The following is an 18,167-nucleotide window of genomic DNA, read 5'->3' as shown; positions in this document are numbered from 1 at the left end:
GCTGGAGATGTGCTGTGCAGGTCTGTGCGGGTTTGCTCCTTCCTCTGGAGTTGTCCTGGGCCATCTGGCCACCACCAGCGTGCTCCTCTCTTCCCCAGCTCATGTCCAAGGTGCTGCCTGCCTGCCTGCCTGGCTGTCCATCTGTCCCCTCCCAGATGTTCTCAGCCACGCAGGAGCGCTTCGGAGCCAGGAGGCCTCCCTGTGGGGCCATCACTGCGCTGCCCTCAGCCCTACGGCACCTGCAGCCGGGCACACGGATGCTCCAGGACAAAGCTGAGATTCCCCGGGGCTGGCAAAAAGCTGCCAAAAACAATGCAGGAAAACCCCTCCTTCCCCACGGGACGGGGGAAGCCCCGCAGGTAGGTCTCAGCCTGTTCCCCACAGCTTGCGAAACACCTGCAAGGGTGAGGCTGGTCCCCCCCCCAACCCCGCCCCGAAAATCCCAGAAATCAAGGACACCCCAAACACCGCCAGGTTGGGACCATCCAGCCAGTTTTATTTTGGGATGCTGCCTTCTGCCACCGGCTCAGCCCCTTGGGCTGTTGGAGGTGCGTGGCGGCAGCGAGCGGAGCGGCCGGCGCGCTTCTCACGGATGCTTTTGCCGCGGTCCCGAGCCCCTGACCAACCTCAGGAACCCCCTGCTCAAGGCAACGTCGTTTAAAAATAAAATTGCATTGCTTCCTAGGAGTGAGCAGGGGCCGTGTGCCCAGGGAGTTACAGAGCATCCTGGTGAGATGGCGGAGAGCCACCGCTTGGCTCTGCCTCCTCTCGGCGTTGGCCACGTGAAACTGCACGGGGCACGGCCTCTCTAACAAACTAGAAACCTGCAGCTCGCTTTGCTCCCTTTTTTTATATATATATAATATATATATAACCTTGTGATATTGGAAGTTAAGTCACCGGCGAACGATGGCAGATACAAACAGCTCTAAGATCAGAAGTTAAAAACGACACGGTCCAGCTCAGCTCGTCTCTGCCGCGGGACGCGGCGGCTCTGAAGCGGCGATGGGCTCCGGCCACCGCGGCACCCCCGCGGCCACCTGTCTGCGAGGCCGAGGCCGGTCCGGATCGGGGCGAAAACCCTACAGCTTGGCATTGCGGTGGAAGGCCGATGCGTGCGGGGTGGCGTAGGTGGGCTGGCTGTGCCACGTCGCCACGGGGTAGAGCCGGTGCTGCAGCGAGCTCTCGTAGGACGTGGGGTAGTGCCCGGGGCCGGTCGCCAGCGGCCGGCACAGGTCGGAGGGCTGCGTGGAGGCGGCTATCAAAGGGCTGGGGAAAGCAGGGATGACGAAGGGGTTGACGGAGAGGGACGGCATCAGCGGCGCCGCCGGGGTTTTGAGGTGCTCCAGCGGGTTGGCGAAGCTCACCGGGAACCGCAGCATCGCTCCCTTGTAAACGTCCGGGGCTGGAGGCACGGCGGGCAGCGGGGCGGCGTAGCCGGGACCGGGCACGATGGCTTTGGGCTTGGCCAGCACCTGCTGGCCCCTGGGCGAGCCAGCGCCCTTGTCCCTGCCCTCGGGCTCCTTGACGAAGGGGGACACAGCCCGCAGCTTCTTGCCGGGGCCGAAAGCCTCGTCCTCGCGGCTCCGCTTGCCCCCCGGCACCGCGGGGCTCTGCGTCGGTGGCGCGAAGCCGGCCCCGGGGGGCACCCGGCAGGATTTAACGGCGGTGAAAGCGGCCGCCCGCGGGCCCTCCCCGCTCCACGCTTGCCCCGCTTTGCTCCGCAGGTCTTGGGGCTGCTCCGTGTCCTCCGGCTGCGGCTCCAAAAAATCCTTCAAGCTGGAGAAGTAGCCCCCGAGGGGGTGGCAGCTCACGGGCTTCAGCACCTTGTTGTGGTAGGCGTGGAAGTAGCCGGTGAAGACGGCGGGCGCGGGGCCCCCCTCCTCGGCTCTGGGGTAGGGCTGGCTGTCTCTCCCCCCGGGGGAGGCGCTGGGGACGGATCCCGCCTCGCTCCTGCCGCCTCGGGATGGATCCTTAAATCCAGGAGGCTCCGGGCTCCTCCGCTCCTCTGCTGGCCGGGGGGGCTCGGGGCTTGTGCTGGGGTGAGCGTCGCTCGCCCCCCGCCGGCCCTCTGGGCAGTGGCGCTTGTGGCAGTGCAAGGACTCGGCCTTGCTCACCTGGGCCAGCAGCTTCTTCTTGGCCAGCGGGGACATGATGGGGTGGTTGCCTTTGGAGTAAAAGCTGGAGAAGAGGCGTTTGTAGGCTTCCGTGTGCGCTCTGCAGGTGCCCGCACACCCCGCTGAGGGGCTCGGGGCTGGGGCCGCGGGGCTGGCGCGTCCTTCGGCCGGTCGGCCTCGCTCCGGGGCCTCCGCCGGCTCCTCCTTGCTGCCTCCAGGGGTGGCCACAGCCTCAGGCTTCGCCTTCTCCGGCGGCATCTGCAACCAAAGGGAAGTTGGGGTGGGGGTGCTGGGCCCCCCGCCCACCCCACTGGGTTCCCCCCCGGTGTCCTCCACTGCCGGAGGCTCAGTCCTCTGCTCTCCTCCTGCCCCAGCTCTTCCACGTCCTCCCACGTGCCTGGGATGGAGGAAAAGTCTCCGGGGGGTTGGGGGCTGCTCCCACGCTCCATCCCAGCCCCATGGGGCTGCACACCTGCTCCCGGCCCTTCTCCTTCTTGCTCCTCCTGCTCTTCTCGCCCGTCTCGGCGCCCTTGGAGACCTTGTACTGCTTGCGGGGCTTGCTGGGGGGCAGCGGCTTGTCGTCCTCGCCCTTGAGGTGCCGCACGTACGGGAGGACCAGCCTGCGGGGCGAGCAGGCGGCCGTGAGCGCCGGCCTCGGACGAATCCCAGGGAGGGGAAACTGAGGCACGGAGCGGGGCCGCTGCCCCCCTACCTCTCGTAGTGGCGCCGGGTGCAAGTGGCCGCGCTGGTGCTGCCGGGGCTGCCCCCGAGTTCATCGTAGACGTTCTTCCAGAGCCGTCGCCCCGTTACCTGCAGTGGGGACGGGTTAACCCCTGCCCAAACCCCCGGACGGCCCCCGTGGGTGCTCCCCAGCCGCTTACCAGCTCGTAGGCCCCCAGCTTCTCCACCGCCTTGTAAATCTTCCAGAGGTTAACTGGGAAGAGAGGAGAAGGCGTCAGCAGGGCGCAGCGCCCGCCGGCCCCGCTCCGAGCCCTCAATCCCCCAAAAAGGCTCCCCCCTGCCCCGTGGGGGCCGTACTCTGCTTGAAGCCGAGGTGGGGGATCCTCTCGATAGGCGTGTGCCGGTCCTTCATGAACTTGTAGAGGCTGACGAGGAAGGCCTCCTCCTCCTCCTTCTCCCCGCTGGCCACCGCGTCCTCCTCGGACGCCTTCGGCCGCTCGGGGCCATCCTCGGGCAGCGGCGGCTCCTGGGGACACAGCGGTCAGGAGGGACCCCGCACCCCGGGGTGGGGGGCACAGAAAGGTCCTGGAGGGGAAACTGAGGCAGGGCAGGAGCCCCCCCAACCCCCCTTTGCAGCCCGGGGGCATTTTCTGAGCTCTCCGTCCGTTACTCGGCAGCCCGGGCAGGCGGCCAAGTTGGTCAAAGCGCTGGAGCCGCGCGAGAACACGAGGACCGGCTTCCAGGAAAACAGAAGGGCAGAAATTCTTGCTCCGTCCCCCCCCCCACCCCCCTTACCCCCCCGCCTCCTTTCTCAGCTAAAAACGTTTCTCGTTTGTTTGTTCTACATTTTCCGGAGTTATAAAACTTGTTGCTATTTTTGGGCAAAGCAGCTGCTCGGCTCCCAAAGTACTTTTTCTTCTTCTTTCTATTCTATTAACCGCTTGTGACAGCCGCGGCGTTTCAACGGCCGAACTATTTCGAGGCTCGTTTTTAAACAGAGGCCGCCGGGGAGCGGCGCGGCCGCGGGGCCACAAACCCTAAAACCCGCCGGACCCACACCCCCGGGGCCCCCCCGCCTCCATCGGGCTTTGCGCCGGCACCCCAATTTTGCTCTTTTTCCCCCCAAAACTGGGAACCGCGCCCTCCTCCTCTTCCTCCTCGCTTTCTCACCCCGTCGGAGGCCGGCGCGGGAGGCTCGTGCCCGGGGGTCTGCCCCGAAACGGGGGGCGGCTGCTGCGGGGCGGGGGGCGGCGGCGTGGCCCCCGGGCTCTGTAGGGTGGCGGGGGGCTCGGCGGGGCCGGGGGGCTGCTCCCGGCTGTCCTCCATGCGGGGAGCGGCGGCGCCCTCACGGTGAGCCCTGCCGAGAGGGGGGGGGGGAAAAGGTGAGAAATGGGGAAAATGGGCAAGATCCCCCCCAGATCGCCACTCCCCCCCCTCCCCAAATCGTCGCTGCTCCCTCCCCCCCCCCCCCCCCAAATATGGGGAAAAAGGGCAAGATCCCCCCAAATTCGCGCTCCCCACCCAAATAAGGAGGAAGCGGGATGCTTCGCACCAGGGGGTCGCCCACCGGGGTCTCTCTCCCCCCCCCCACTTCTTTCACACCCCTCCCCCCCAAAAAAATAATCAATTTTGCCCCCCCCCGCCTGCCCCTCCCTGCCCCTCCCTGCCCAGCGCCAACTTTTGGGGGAAAACCCTCCGAAAATGGTTAAAAAAATTTTAAAAAGGCGGTGGAGGGGTTGAGGGGGTGGGGGGAAGGGGCGGCCACCCCGAATACTCCGAGCTCGGGGGGCGCAGCCCCGAGGGGGGGGGTCCCGGGGTGGGGGGGGTCCCGGTGCCGGTGCCGCTCACCCGCCGCCGCCGCCGCGCCATGTGACTGCCCGCCTATTGGGCGGTGCCGCCACGCCCCCGCCGCCGATTGGGCGGCGCATCCACGCCCCCGCCGCCGATTGGGCGGCCGCGCTGCTCGTCCCCGCTGGCGAAAGGGACGCTGGGGGTTGTAGTCCTGCCGCCCGTGCGTGCGCGGGAGGGGGGGCGCGGGGAACACGCGTGTGCAAGGGGGTGCGTGGGGGTGAATGTTTGTGCACGCGTGTGCATGGGGGAGGTGCATGTGCGTGTGCGCGCGGCTTCGTGCGTGTGCACACGTGTGCAGGCGTGTTCAGTGCGTGTGTGAACACGTGTGTGTGTGAACACGTGTGTGTGTGTGCGTGCACGCGCGTGTGTTCAGGCGGGCGTGTGCAGGTGGGTCGTGCATCGCGGTGGGTGGGTGCGGGTGCAGCTGGGCGCGTGCCCAGGGGCTGTACACGCGTGTGCCAGGCTGGGCACACATGTGCCAGCGTGCTCACATGTGCAGGTATGCACTGACATGTGTGTGTGTAAGTATAGGTGTGTGCGTGTGGGTGTGTGTGCGTGAGTATAGGCGTGTGTGTGTGAGTATAGGCGTGTGCACGTGGGTATAGGTGTGTGCATGTGAGTAGAGGCGTGTGCATATGAGCATAGGTGTGTGCATGTGAGTATAGGTGTGTGTGAGTATAGGTGTGCGTGTGAATATAGGTGTGTGCGTGTGAGTACAGACACATGCGTGTGAGTACAGACGTGTACGTGTGAGTTTAGGCGTGTGCGTGTGAGGAGAAGCGTGTGCATGCGGGTCCAGCTGAGCGCACCCATGTGCGTGCCAGTGCTCACGTGTGGGTGCCGCGGGGCACACGCTGTGCCCGTGTGGGGTGCGCGCAGCCACGCGCGTGCACACGCAGAAACACGCGTGAACGTGCGCGTGCACAGCCCGGGCCCCGGCTGTGATTTCCCGGCTCACGCCCGGTTCCCGGCACTGCGAGCGCGGCGGGGCTGACGCGATTTCCTCCCTTTCTGCGAAAAAAGCAGGAAACCGGCGCGCGGCTGCCCCGAGCGCAGGGGGGGCCGGGGGCTTTTGGGGCAAAAAGCCGCCACTTTGGGGGCAAAGAAGAAAACGGGCGCGGGAAAGCTGCGCTGTAGCAAAGCAGGAAAGTTTGAGACAAACAAACTCCGGTGCCCCCCGCGGCACCGCGCTCCCCGGTCGAAGGCCTGCGGGATGCTCCCGTGATCCCGCCACGCTCCCCCAAATTCCCGGTGACCGGCGGCGGCCGGGGCGAACGCCGGGGGCGTCACGGCCGGGAATAGCGCGGGCCCGGTGCCAGGCGGGTGAGTAACGCGTGAAGTCACCGCGGGCCCGCTGCCACCCTGCGCCCACCGCTGCCGCGCGCCCGCCGCCACCCCAGCCCCAGCCCCTCGCCAAAACAAGGCGGGGGGGGCAGCCCCCAAAAAGTGGGGGGCTCGGTGCCGTTGGGTTCGCTCCGGGCTCATCGCCGGGACCCCGTGCCCGGAGCCCACTGGTGTTCGGCCCCACGCAGCGTGCCCGTGGGGCGGGGGCCGTGCGGTGCCCCCCCCCCCCCCCAGCCCGGTGCCCCCCGGCACTCACCGGTTCAGGAGGCGAAGGCCGAGCGGCTCATGGGCGGCCGGAGGAAGAGCGCTGTGGGGCTGCTGGTGTTACTGGGACGGGGATGAAGGGCTGAGGATGACTCATCCCCACTCAGGGAAGTGGCGTGTGTGGCTCTGCGTGTGCGATTGACTCTTTCCTTACCGGAACGGACGGGCTTTTCGGGGCTCTCGCCAACCGGCAGCCGGCACCTTGCTGTATGACTGTGCCGGACTTTCCGGCTCCAGCCCCCCCAGCCCCAGTCCCGGTGATGCTCCCGGGGCATTGGGGACATCACCGGGGCCGGGTCCCCGTGCCCTGGGTGCCGGTGGGTGCGTGGCCCTCGTACCCCCCCCGCTCCCCGGGTGGCTTCGCACCCCCGGCTCGGTGTGTCGGCTGTGAGTTGGCACCGGTGCGTTGTCCCTGCCCGGTGTCCCTCTGGGGCTGGAAATGGGGACCGAGCCACCGGTGCGTGTCCCCCCCCCTGCACCCCCGGAGCTGGGACCGTCCGGTAAAGCGGGAGTGAGCCCCCGGCACCGCTCCGGTGCTGGGTGCTGCTTTCCAGGGACGGCGGCTCCGTGCCACCAAGAGGGACCGTGCCTTGTCCCTGGTCCCCAGCCCGGGTGCCGTGGTCCCGCCACCTGCAAACAGGGGCCGGGGGGGGCTGCTGGAGCACCCATGGGAGCTGCGGGAGCACCCATGGGTGCTCAACCCCTCGGCATCCCGGCCGAGAATCCCCCCCCGCCGGGTTGTGAAAGAGCCCCGAAAAAAAAAATAAAAATCCCCCGGTGACTCATTTGGGGCCAAACAGCCAGAAAAAGCAGAACCGGGGGGGGGGTCGAGGGGGACGGGGACGTTTCGCTCCTGCCCCCCCCCCCCCACACCTTGGGCTAGGAAAGGGGCAAAGGAGCCGCTGGGCAGGGGACAGCCGGGGGGGACTGATACACCCCAAAAGGCAGTGGGGTGGGGGGAGAGGGAGAAGCGGGCTGAGCCCGGGGGGAGGGAAAGGGGGGGGACCGGGGGGGGGGGGGGGGCTTTGGGGTGTGACATTAACCCTTTCGTTCCAGGAACGCTCCCGCTTGGGCTTGACTCAGCAGCAGTCAGAGCGAAAGCCATCCCTCGTCCCCCCCCTCTGCTCGCGAGGGGCCTCCCGTGAGATTCACCAAGAGGGGAGAAATTGGGGGGGGGGGAGGGGGGGGACAAGTGTGGCCCCCCCGGCCCTGGTTCCCCCCACCCCGCAGCCCCCAGCCTGTGCCATTGGAATAAAAGTTGTTGTTATTTTTATTCCCGGGGTGAACGCTCATTGCTGGGATGGGGAATTTAAAGCCCCCCCCCCAACCCCCCGCCGTGTCGCAGCCGGAGCACCTCGCCCCCACGCTGCCCCCCCCCCCGGGACCCCCCGGTGCTGAGCCCCGCTGGGACGCGGCGATGCCGGGGCAGATCCGGGCGGCATCGCCCCGACCGCGGCAGGAAGTTGGGGCAGCAAAATTACCCCAATAATACGGTGTGTTACGGCGAAAAAGAGCTAAAAAACCCCAAACCTCTGCTTTCTATTCCCGGCTCCGGTTTCTATTCATGTGTGTGTGGAGGGGGGGGGTTATCGGGAGGAGGTCAGGGCCCCGCATCGCGTTGCCAGCCCCGTGCCTCAGTTTCCCCTTGTGCGAAGCCTCCTGGGACCCGCAAAGGGTTTGGGAGCGACAAATGTGCCGCCAGGGGCCGGCGTCAGGCTGGGAAACACCGAATGTAAGGGTGAGCCCCCCCGGTGGGGGCCAGCCCGCGAGGGAAAATCTCCCCCCAGTGGGTTTGGGTTTTTACCGCCCTGCTCGGGGGAAGCAGCGAGCGGCTGGGGAGGGGTCGAGGCAGCGCTGGGGTCGCGGGGTGCTGAGAGGTGCTGGGGGTCAGCCCTGGGCACAGCACCCCGGGGTCCTGCCACGGTCTGCTGGGGATATAGGGGAGGGAAATAAGGGGAAAGGGGGGGGGGTAAGAAGGGAAAAAGGAGAAAAAGAAAAAAAAAAAAGGAAAGGAAATAAGGTAAAAGAGGTGAAAAGGAGAAAAGGGAAAGAAGTGGAAAAGGGAAAAAATAGGGAAAAGGAAAAAAGGAAAAAAGGAAAAAAGGAAAAAGGGAAAGGGGAGAGAAAAGGAAAAGGAAAAGGAAAAGGAAGAAAGGAAGAAAGGAAGAAAAGGGGGGGGAAGAAGAGGAAAGGGAAGAAAGAAAGAAACAAAGAAACAAAGAAAGAGAAAGAAAGAGAAAGAAAGAAAGAAAAGGGGGGGGAAGAAGAGAAAGGGGAAAAAGAAAGAAAGAAAGAAAGAAAGAAAGAAAGAAAGAAAGAAAGAAAGAAAGAAAGAAAGAAAGAAAGAAAGAAAGAAAGAAAGAAAGAAAGAAAGAAAGAAAGAGAGAAAGAGAGAGAGAAAGAGAGAGAGAGAAAGAGAGAAAGGGGAAAAAGAAGGGAAAAAAGGAAAATGGGACAAAGAAAAAAGGGGGGAAGTGCAAAGGGGAGAAAGGGAAAAGGGGAAAGGGAAAAAGGAAGGAAAAAAGGGAAAAGGGCAAAAAAGGGAAAGGGGGAAAGAAAGAAGGGAAAAAAGGAAAAAGGGAAAAAGAAAAAAGGGGAAAAAAACAGGAAAAATGGGAAAAAGAGAAAAAAGGGAAGTGAAAGGAAGGAAAAAAAAGGAAATGGAAAATCAGAAGTGCAAAGTGGAAGCCTGGCTGCTGGCTTTTCCTCTGGGAAGGAAAAGCTTTTGCCTGGGGGTACAAATAGGTCGGGGGGGGGGGTGAGGGGGATGCGCCCACACCCCCTTGGGGTGTAAGCGGCCGCCAGCGGGTTTGTTGTGGCCCTGGGGCCCCCCCGAGCTGTCCACCCCCCACGGTCACCTCCCCGGGGCCAAAGCCACCGGGCGTGTGGGCACGGAGCAGTCCGGTACGCGTGGGGAGCACAACCCGATGAAACCTCCCCGGGTAACTAATGACACCGTGATTAACGACGGCAATTAATTGATTAAAACCAATTAGCACCGGGGGGCCCGAGGAAACCCCCATGGGGCCGTGTAGGGCTGCCCCACCCCTCTGGGCACTGTTTCAGCCCTGCCCGGCCAATTCTGTGCCCCTGACCCGGGGGGCTCCCGGTGGCTCCATCCCATCTCCACGGCCCTGGGTGGGCGCCCCGAACCCACCCTGCTCGGTGAGGGGGGGGGATTGTTGTCAGAGCAGCAAACCTGCTTTTAATGTCCCCAAAACGCTTGGGGACAAGGGGACCCGTCGGCACGAGCACCTGGATGCGTGCGCACCTGCTGCGTGGCGATGGAGCCGCCGCGCACGGGGGGGACACGGAGCCCCCAAAGGAGCGGGGTGTCTGCAGGGGGGGGGCGGGTGCAGGCAGCACCCTTGGGTGCCCCTACACACCCCGAACCCCCACCCTGGGGCAGCGCAGCTTCTTCTCTACGGCCTCCGCCGCTCAGCCTCCGCCTGCAGCCTCCGCACATCCTGCGCCCTCCGCGAGGCCGCTTCCTGAGCGGGGCAGGAAGAGCGCGGGCTGCCACGGCGCCTCGCAGGGGAGCCCGAGACCCCCGGGGCGAGCCCCGGCCCCACGCATGGGGGTGGCCGCCGGCCACCCCTGAGCCCCCAGCCCCATGGCTTTCCTCCGGAGGCTTTTCCGCTTGGGTCCGGAGAAGAAGAAGCCGAGGCGGTGCGAGCATGTCAAGCGGGACGTCGACCCCGAGGAGGCCTGGCTGGTGCTGGGCGAGCTGGGCGACGGGGCCTTCGGCAAGGTCTTCAAGGTAGGGGGGAAACGAGCAGCCAAAAACCACCGCCGGTCCCCGAGGATTCTGGAAACGCGCTTTTTTCTTCTCTTTTTCTTCTTCTTTTCTTTTTCTTCTTCTTCTTTTTCATCCTCCGTGCTCCATCAAGCGCGGAGCCCATCGCCATCATGCAGCAAGCCAGAAACCTTCGAAATGGCCCCAGATTTCTAGCAGGGGGTGGCAGGGTGCAGGTCCCTGAGCGTTGGCTCAGTGCAGCCCCATCCACGCCTCCTGGCGTGGGGGGAGCCCCATTTTGGGTCCCCACGGGCCACCGCTCGCCGCCCCCGTTCCAGCGGTGGGGCGCAGCAGGGATGTTTTCCTCCTGCACCATCGCTGCCACCGCGGTGCAGAGGCAGGAAACCCGATTTGCTGCTCTCCGGCCCCAAAGCAGCAGCAGCCGCCTTCCGGCACCAGGGCTGGGGGTGCACAACGGCCCCGCTTCTAAACCATCCCCTTCCCTTCGGCACCGGCTCTTTTTTTTTTGGGGGGGGGGGGGGGTGGCCGAATGCCTCCTTGTAGCACCGGGTGACCTGGGGTGGGCGCCATGCAGCAGGGATGGGGCAAATCCCCCTCTTCCCCCGGCCCCAAACCCATGCAGGCTGCTGCTGGGGTGGGCTGCAGTGCTGAGATGCCCCCTTAAACCTGCAGGGTCCCCCAGTGCCCCCCAGTGCCTCCCAGTACCTCACAGTACAATCCCAGTGCCTCCCAGTGCTGCCTACAGACCCTCGATAACCTCCCAGTGTCCCCCACTGGTACCTAGAGACCCCCAGGTCCCTTCCAGTGCCACCCAGTACCACCGAGACCCCCCCCAGCGCCCCCCCCAGTGCTGTCCGGCACCTCGTAATACAATCCCAGTGCCCCCCAGCGCTTCCCAGAGCCCTCCCAGTATCCCCCAGTACTAACAGCTTGCATACAAACCCTGTGCCCCCCAGTACTGCCTCGAGCCCCCCAGAGCGCTCCCTAGAGCTCCCCAACGCCCCCCAGCACTTTCTGCACCTCCCGGTGCCCTCCATTGCCACCGAGAGACCCCCAGCTCCCCCCCAGTGCCCTCCAGCAGCGCCCAGAGCCCCCGGATACGCTCCCAGTGCCCCCCCAGTGCTGTCGGGCAGGCGGAAAACCTCTCCCCCAGGCACAAAACAAGGCGACAGGGGCGCTGGCGGCGGCGAAGGTGATCGAGACGCCGAGCGAGGAGGAGCTGGAGGATTACGCGGTGGAGATCGAGATCCTGGCGGGCTGCGACCACCCCAACATCACCAAGCTCCTGGACGCGCTCTACTGGGACGGGCGGCTCTGGGTGAGCGGCGGGGACACGGCAGGGGCGAAGCGTCCTCGGGGATGGGGGTTTGGGGCTGGCGAGGGCACGCTTGCAGATTTTAGGTGGAAAACTCAGCTCTTTCCCGCAGATCTTGGTGGAGTTTTGTCCCGGCGGGGCCGTGGATGCAGCGATTTTGGGTAAATAAACGCTCTCGGGGTTACAAGCGCGGCTGTCGGAGGGGTGGGAAGGGGGATTGGCAAATTTTGAGGTATTTTGAGGCAGGTGTGGGACCTGCAGGAAGGGTCAGGGTGCAGCCGGGAGGGGGGGCATGTTTCATTAGTGGCGGGGTTCATTTTTGCTGCCGGCAGAGCTGGAGAAGGGGCTGACGGAGGAGCAGATCCGAGCGGCGTGCAAGCAGCTGCTGCTGGCGCTGCAGTACCTGCACGGCTGCAAGATCATCCACCGCGACGTGAAGGCCGGCAATGTCCTGCTCACCCTCGATGGGGACATCAAGCTGGGTGAGCCCCGGGGGGACGCGAGGACAGGACCCCCCCTGGGGTGGTTTCTGCCCCGAGGGTCCCCTCTAAGCCCCGCTTTCTGCGCTGCAGCCGATTTCGGCGTCTCTGCTAAAAACTCCAGCACCATCCAGCGCCGGGCGTCCTTCATTGGCACCCCGTACTGGTAGGTGCAGGGTGGAAATCCCAGGGGGGATGGTGGGGTTTTGGGGTGTCCCGAGCATCCTGCGCCTTCTGTGGCTGCTCACCACCAGCTTCGCTCCTGCTGCAACCCCTGGAGCATCTCGGCCAGACCCAGCGCCGGTCCCAGGCTGGGTTTCTCAAGAGCACGGAGGGGAGTGGGGCTGCTGGTGGGTGACAGCCCCCCGGGGTGGTGCTGGGGGTGTCAGAGGTCAGATCTCCGAGGGGAAGGAGCCCGGGGCTGGTTTCAAAAGGAGGCGCCAGCTCCAGCACGGGCAGGCTTGGCCCCTTCCCCTCGCTCCTGTGCGCAGGATGGCCCCGGAGGTGGTGCAGTGTGAGACGTCCAAGGAGAACCCCTACGGCTACAAGGCCGACATCTGGTCCCTGGGCATCACGCTGATCGAGATGGCCGAGATGGAGCCCCCCCACCACGAGCTGAACCCCCTGCGGGTGCTGCTGAAGATCGCCAAGTCCCAGCCACCCACCCTGCGTCACCCCAAGAGGTGGTGAGTCCCCACGCAGCGCGTGGTGAGCCCCCTGGGGTCGCCTGGCACGGAGAAGACCTTCGAGCTCACCAACCTGACCTGAGCCCCATCACTGTCCCGTGTCCCCTAGTGCCACGTCCACAGCTCCCAGATACCTGCAGGGACCCCACCACTCCCCCCGCAGCCCCTTCCAAAGCTCGACCGCCCTCCCCGTGAAGAAATTCCTCCTGACGCCCGATCCAACCCTCCCCTGGTGCCACACACGGCCATGCCCTCAGGTCCCGTCACTCGTCACCGACCCCCCCAGTGCTGGTGGTGCTGGGAGAAGCTGTCCCATGGGGACCCCAAGGCAGGGGCGGGCAGGACGGGGTCGTGGACTGACGGGTGATGTTGGTTGTGGTTCCTCCACGACACAGCACCAGGGGGTTCCCATCGCACCGCCGTGACCCGCGGCAGGTGACATGGGTGGGCAGCACCAGGCTGGGGACCTTCTGCCAAGGTGTCCAACACCCCCCCGAGTCCCCTGGGGACCATGGCCGGGAGCACCCCTCCCTGTGCTCACGGGGACCGTCCCACAGGTCCGAAGACTTTAAGGACTTCCTGAGGAAATCCTTGGAGAAGAGCCCCGAGGCGCGCTGGTCGGCCACGCAGCTGCTGCAGGTGGGTGGCCCCCGTCCCGTCCCTTCCCTGCCTGTCCCCGGTGGTGGCCCCCAGCCCCATCCCTGCTTGTCTCTGGCTCCTTCTCAGCATCCCTTCGTGGCGGGCGTCTCCGACAAGCGGCCGCTGCGAGAGCTGGTGGCTGAGGCCCGGGCAGACGTGCTGGAGGAAGAGGATGAAGAGGAAGCTCCGGTCCCCTCGGTGCGTGAGTAGCGGCCAACGCGCCGTGGGTGCAGGGGACAGCTCCCCTTTCCATCACCTTCACCTCACCTCCCTGCCATTGTCCATCCCGCAGCCTGTCCAGGAGCATGGAGGCTCCTCCTGCCCCCCATCCCCGAGGGGGCCCCTGGAGCATCAGCCCCCAGCCCCAGCGGGGGGGCTCGGCGAGGAGCCCCCCATCCGGACGGAGATAGTGCCCAGGAGCAAGACAGCGTCCGGCGACTTGAAGCCAGCGAGGAGGAAATCCTCGCCCATGCCCACGGGCTCCCTGAGGCTCCCCTCGAGGAAGCCGTCCGAATTCCTCAAGCTGATGCGGCGCAGGTCGCTCTTCGGGGGGGTCAAGTCCCAAGAAACGGCTCAGGAGCAGCACGGGGGGGAGGCGAGCAGCTTGGAGCGGATGGCGCTGGGTGCGCCCCAAGGGACGGCGGAGGCAGGAGGAGACATCCAGGGATGCCAGCAGGAGGGGAGTGTCCCTCTGGGGACACCCTGCACCCCCGCTGAGCCCCCCCCGGGGCGAAGCCAGGAGGGAGACCTTCCTGAAACGCAAGAACTGCGGCTTGGACCCGAGGCTGAGGAGGGAAGCCAACACACCGATACAGCACCTGTGGATGAAACGCCTGCGGAGGGACAGCTCGCAGCCCCGCTGAGCCCCGTTTCACCCCCCAAAACTGATGAGAAAAAGGAATCAAGTGATGCTGCTGCTCGTAGCTCTCCGGTCCTGCCCAGGCCCCCAGGTGGAGCTGATGGGGACCAGTGCGGAGGCTCGGCCGTGGGGGTGCTGGGTGAGGACCCAGGAGGACGGAGGACGAAGCAGCGCCTGGGCTGGGCTGGCGCCCACACCGAGCAGCAACCGTGGGGCGGCTCCCAGCTGGTGGCAGCCCTGGACCTGTGGCCCTTGGGGACCAAAGCCCGGAGCTTCAAGAAGCTCGCAGAGCATCAGTGCTGGGTCACGGCGACCTTGCGAGGTCCGAAAGTTGAGGCTGGCTCCATCGGGGCTGGAGGTGGCCCTGGGAAGGACGGGGACGGAGCAGAGAGGGCACCCACGGGACCTGGAGGTGATGGGGAGCCTGAGGACACCAAAACAGAGGGGGAAAGGGTGCTGCAGGAGGGGGCATCATTGGTGCCCCGTGCGATGGAGGAGGAAGCTGTGGGGTCAGAAGTGCTCGAGGGGGGGCAGGAGCCCCCGACTGGTCGGGGAGAGGATGGAGAGAGGAACGAGCGGGAGAAAAACTCAGCCGAGTGCGAGCCCATCGCTGGCTCCTCGGCCCTGGTTAGGCAGGAGGTGGGGAGGGAGGAGGATAAAGCCACCAACAATGATGAAACTCCAGTGGAAACTTCTCCTGGTGAAGCCCCGGTGCCGGCAGAAGCCCAACTGGAAGATGACGTTGGGGAAGGGCGTTTGGCTGGAGACCCCAACGCAGCGGGGGATGCAGCCAGCCTGGCCGAGCCGATGCCGGCGGGAGAGGAGCTGGAAGCAGCCCCTGCAAGAGGGGGACCTGTCGGTGAGGGAGCCCAGAATGCAGCAGGGGATTCATCCAGTGCGGAGATCCCGGCGGCGCTTAAAGAAGCGGAAGAGAAAGCAGAGAACAGCCCCAGAGACAACACGCCAGGGGATGCTAATGGGAACGGCTGGAGGGGACATGATGGGGACGATGGAGAGCTCGGAGATGGGGCACGGCTCGGAGATGGGGCACAGCTCGCTCCAGCTCCTGGAGGGCCTTTGAGGGATGGACCCGAAGAGGAGGTGGGCACCTTGGAGAGTCACGGAGCTGTGCCAGAGCCCCTTGGAGCACACCCAGAGGCCACGAACACCTCGAGCTTTGCTGCTCTTGTCCACTCCTCTGCCCAGGTGCAGGCAGCGTGGGAAGGGGACGCACCGGACCCATCCGTCACATCAAAGCAAGGAGAAGAGCCACCTCCCATTGAAAACCCTGCGGTCGTACAAGGTCTGAGCACCCTCCCCGTGACATCGCAGCCCTCTCCCTCCGTCGGGGAAGCCCAGCAGGTGAGCAGCTTGCAGGTGACGTGACCCACAGAGCTGCCCCCCCTTTGCACGGGCTCCACATTAGGTTTGCCCGACTTGGGGGTCAGCTGAGCTCCCACCGTTGCCCCCAGCCTCAGGAGCCCCCCTTGCTGCGAAGGACGGTGAGGAAAACCCGCAGGTTCGTGGTGGACGGCGAGGAGGTGAGCGTGACGACCGCCAGGACGGCCAGCAGGGCCGGGCCGAGGGACGAGAAGACGCGCTCGGCTCGGTGAGTGGTGCCAGCAGCACGGACCTCGGGGTTTCTGCTGGGGAGGATGAGGGGCGAAGGATGAAGGAGGGAGGCTGGGGCTGGGGCAGGGGGGGCCTCTTCCAGGCTTGCGGCCCCCTCCCGCCCCAGCTCGCCCCCCCCTTTAGGCGCCAGGAGCTCCGCGAGCTGCGGGTGCTGCAGAAGGAGGAGCAGCGGGCGCAGAGCCAGCTGGAGCAGAGGTTCCACCAGCAGCGGGAGCAGATGTTCCGCCACATCGAGCAGGAGATGACGGTAACGGGGACAGGGGCTGGGTGCGACTACAAGGTCAGAGAGGGGTGCACAGCCCCCAGCCCGTGCAGGGAGGTGCTCGGGTCCCACTGCGGGAGATGCTTTTGGGGGGGGGGGGGGTGTCAGTTAGTTTGGTGGCCACGTCCCCAGTTGCCCCAGCCCCACTGACACAATGCACAGGTCACTTTTTGGAGGGGACTCTGCCTGCTCCGTGACACCCTGCCCGGGTGTCACCGCAGCCCCCGTTAACCCTTCCCCTGCCCCTGCGTGGCAGAGCAAGAAGGAGTACTACGACCGGGAGGTGGGGAGCTGGGAGCGGCGCCACCGGCAGCTGAAGGAGTGCCAGGAGCTCAAGTACACGGCCAGGCTGCGCGACGAGGCCAAGCGCCTCAAGGCCCTCCAGGAGAAGGACTGCAGGAGGAGGCTGCAGGAGCTGAAGGGCGATGGGAAGGAGGTGAGGGTCTGGGACGGCGCTGTCCCCCCCTGGCTGTGCCACCAGGACACGTGCCACTGGGGACCGTCTGCTTTGGGTGGCCGCAGGAGCAGCGGTTCCTGCAGCAGCAGCAGCAGGAGCTCAACGCGGCACTGCAGAAGGTGGTCCAGGAGCACAAGAAGAAGATGACGTCCATCGACTGGGAGTGCATCAGCAAGATCCACAGCCTCCGACGAGGTGGACGGGGCTGGGAGGAGGAAGGCGGAGGGGTCCCGGGGAGGGGAGCTGGGGGGGTTGGAGGCTGGGGTGGGTCGTGGTCACGGCGCTGTGCTCTCGCCCGGCAGCCCGCGAGGCGGTGGTGTGGAGCATGGAGCAGGGGCACCTGCAGGAGAAGTACCAGCTCTTCAGGCAGCAGGTGACGGAGCAGCACGCGCTGCAGCGGCAGCAGCTCCGCAGGCGCCACGAGAAGGTGAGGCCGGAGCCGGGCGGCCACGTCCCGCCTGCCCCCTGGCTCCTCGGTCACCCCACCGCCCCGTCCTCGCACAGGACACGGAGCGGGCGCACCGCTTCCACCAGCTCTCGCTGGAGGAGCTGAGGAGCCAGCAGGCCCAGGAGCGGGCCCAGCTGCTGAAAAGCCAGCGCTGCGACGCCAAAACGCGCCTGGCCCTCTTCAAGGGCAACCTGAAGAGCCAGGGCAACGGGGCCGAGCAGAGAGAGCTGGCCAAGCAGGTGGGGGCTGCCTGGGACACAGGGGGGATGAAGCCCGGGGAGGGCTGGGGACGGGCAGCGTGACGGGGGCTGTCCCCCCACAGTTCCTGCAGCAGGAGGAGAGGCGGCAGCAGGCGGAGGTGCGGCGGCAGCAGGAGCAGCAGGCGCAGGAGCTGCAGCAGCTGCAGCGGCAGCAGGCCGAGAGCTTGGTGGAGCTGGAGCAGATGCAGGTACCGGGGAGCAGCCTTCCCGCGCCTCCCGCTACCTCTCCCTGGGCAAATCCCTTCCCCTTGCCACCTCGCCTCTCCCAGAGGGAGAAGATGAAGCTGCTGGAGGAGCAGGAGAGGCGGCAGCTGGGCCGGCTGGACGAGGAGCACGCCATGGAGCTCAGCGAGTGGAAGCAGCGGCTGGCTGCTCGCAAGGAGGTGAGCGGTTCCCCCCACACCCGCAGCATCCTGAGCCCGTTCACCCCATCCCTGGGAGTCTGACGGAGGGCTGCCTTCCCCACCACCCGGGGCTGGGACGCTGAAATGCTGCTTCTGTCCCACAGATGCTGGAGGAGGAGCTGGGGAACGCGCTGCCGGCGCAGCGGCACGGAGAGCTGCACGGCACCCACGGCGGCAGCAGGACCAGCCGCTTCTTCCACCTCCCCTCCTGACACTACACCGGGGGTTTCGGGGAGAGGCAGGCGTCCTCTGCGAGGTGGGACTGAAGGACCCCAAAGGCTGCCCCAGGATGCTGAGGTGCTGCACAGACCACGGGGGCGGCAGGCGTGGGAGAGTTCAAGCCCTCCTCGGTCCCTTCCATGCAGCCAGAACGGCCCCAAAGCCCCTCAGGGAAGTCACCCCCCTGACCCCAAAGCCACCGATACAGGGGTGTTGCCCTCCTGCCAGCTGGTTACCCCTCGAGGAAATACAGCCTTTAACAAAGTCCCTGTTTGTCATTATTTTACTAAAAATCTCCTGCCTGTGCTGTGAGCTGCCAGCGTCCCCATCACCACCATCCCCAACACCACCACCCCCAAAAGCAATTTCCCATCACGGTGATTTCCCATCCCAGCAATTTCCCATCCCAGCGATGATTTCCCATTCCAATGATGCTTTCCCTTCCTGCCGCTGGTTTCCCATTCTAACGAGAACATCTTATCCCCCAAATTCC

The 18,167-nt window shown here is 65.5% G+C and overlaps 2 protein-coding genes across 7 annotated transcripts; one reads left to right on the top strand and one right to left on the bottom strand.

The window, feature by feature from the left end:
* Positions 1 to 475: 475 nt before the first annotated feature.
* On the bottom strand, positions 476 to 7,163 carry ARID5A (AT-rich interaction domain 5A). Of its 4 annotated transcripts, none has more exons than XM_080568231.1 (7): positions 6,250 to 7,163; positions 3,969 to 4,155; positions 3,156 to 3,324; positions 2,999 to 3,051; positions 2,830 to 2,927; positions 2,515 to 2,737; positions 476 to 2,375 (listed from the first exon to the last, which is right to left on the bottom strand). In XM_080568231.1, exons 2-7 carry the CDS (start codon positions 4,122 to 4,124, stop codon positions 1,083 to 1,085), a joined length of 1,992 nt encoding a protein of 663 aa, XP_080424357.1. In that variant the 5' UTR covers positions 4,125 to 4,155; positions 6,250 to 7,163; the 3' UTR covers positions 476 to 1,082. The 4 variants fall into 4 exon arrangements, with proteins under 4 accessions (XP_080424357.1, XP_080424358.1, XP_080424355.1 ...); XM_080568232.1 differs by having other exon boundaries at positions 2,590 to 2,737; positions 6,250 to 7,156; XM_080568229.1 differs by lacking the exon at positions 6,250 to 7,163 and adding an exon at positions 4,647 to 4,732.
* A 1,759-nt stretch (positions 7,164 to 8,922) lies between these two features.
* On the top strand, positions 8,923 to 17,940 carry LOC308182898 (STE20-like serine/threonine-protein kinase). 3 transcript variants are annotated; one of them, XM_080568221.1, is made up of 18 exons: positions 8,923 to 10,017; positions 11,168 to 11,332; positions 11,442 to 11,490; positions 11,662 to 11,811; positions 11,902 to 11,974; positions 12,300 to 12,494; positions 13,052 to 13,133; positions 13,221 to 13,331; positions 13,426 to 15,354; positions 15,465 to 15,601; positions 15,748 to 15,871; positions 16,143 to 16,322; positions 16,409 to 16,538; positions 16,646 to 16,770; positions 16,848 to 17,030; positions 17,114 to 17,239; positions 17,321 to 17,434; positions 17,560 to 17,940. In XM_080568221.1, exons 1-18 carry the CDS (start codon positions 9,871 to 9,873, stop codon positions 17,665 to 17,667), a joined length of 4,128 nt encoding a protein of 1,375 aa, XP_080424347.1. In that variant the 5' UTR covers positions 8,923 to 9,870; the 3' UTR covers positions 17,668 to 17,940. The 3 variants fall into 3 exon arrangements, with proteins under 3 accessions (XP_080424347.1, XP_080424348.1, XP_080424346.1); XM_080568222.1 differs by having other exon boundaries at positions 13,052 to 13,331; positions 13,426 to 15,093; positions 15,199 to 15,354; XM_080568220.1 differs by having other exon boundaries at positions 13,052 to 13,331.
* Positions 17,941 to 18,167: the final 227 nt, after the last annotated feature.

Source organism: Anser brachyrhynchus, assembly GCF_964034855.1.
Source record: "Anser brachyrhynchus genome assembly, chromosome: 26".
In the NCBI taxonomy this organism is placed as follows: domain Eukaryota; kingdom Metazoa; phylum Chordata; class Aves; order Anseriformes; family Anatidae; genus Anser; species Anser brachyrhynchus.
Note: the sequence above shows the minus strand (reverse complement) of the source record. Positions and strands in the feature narration are given on the sequence as shown.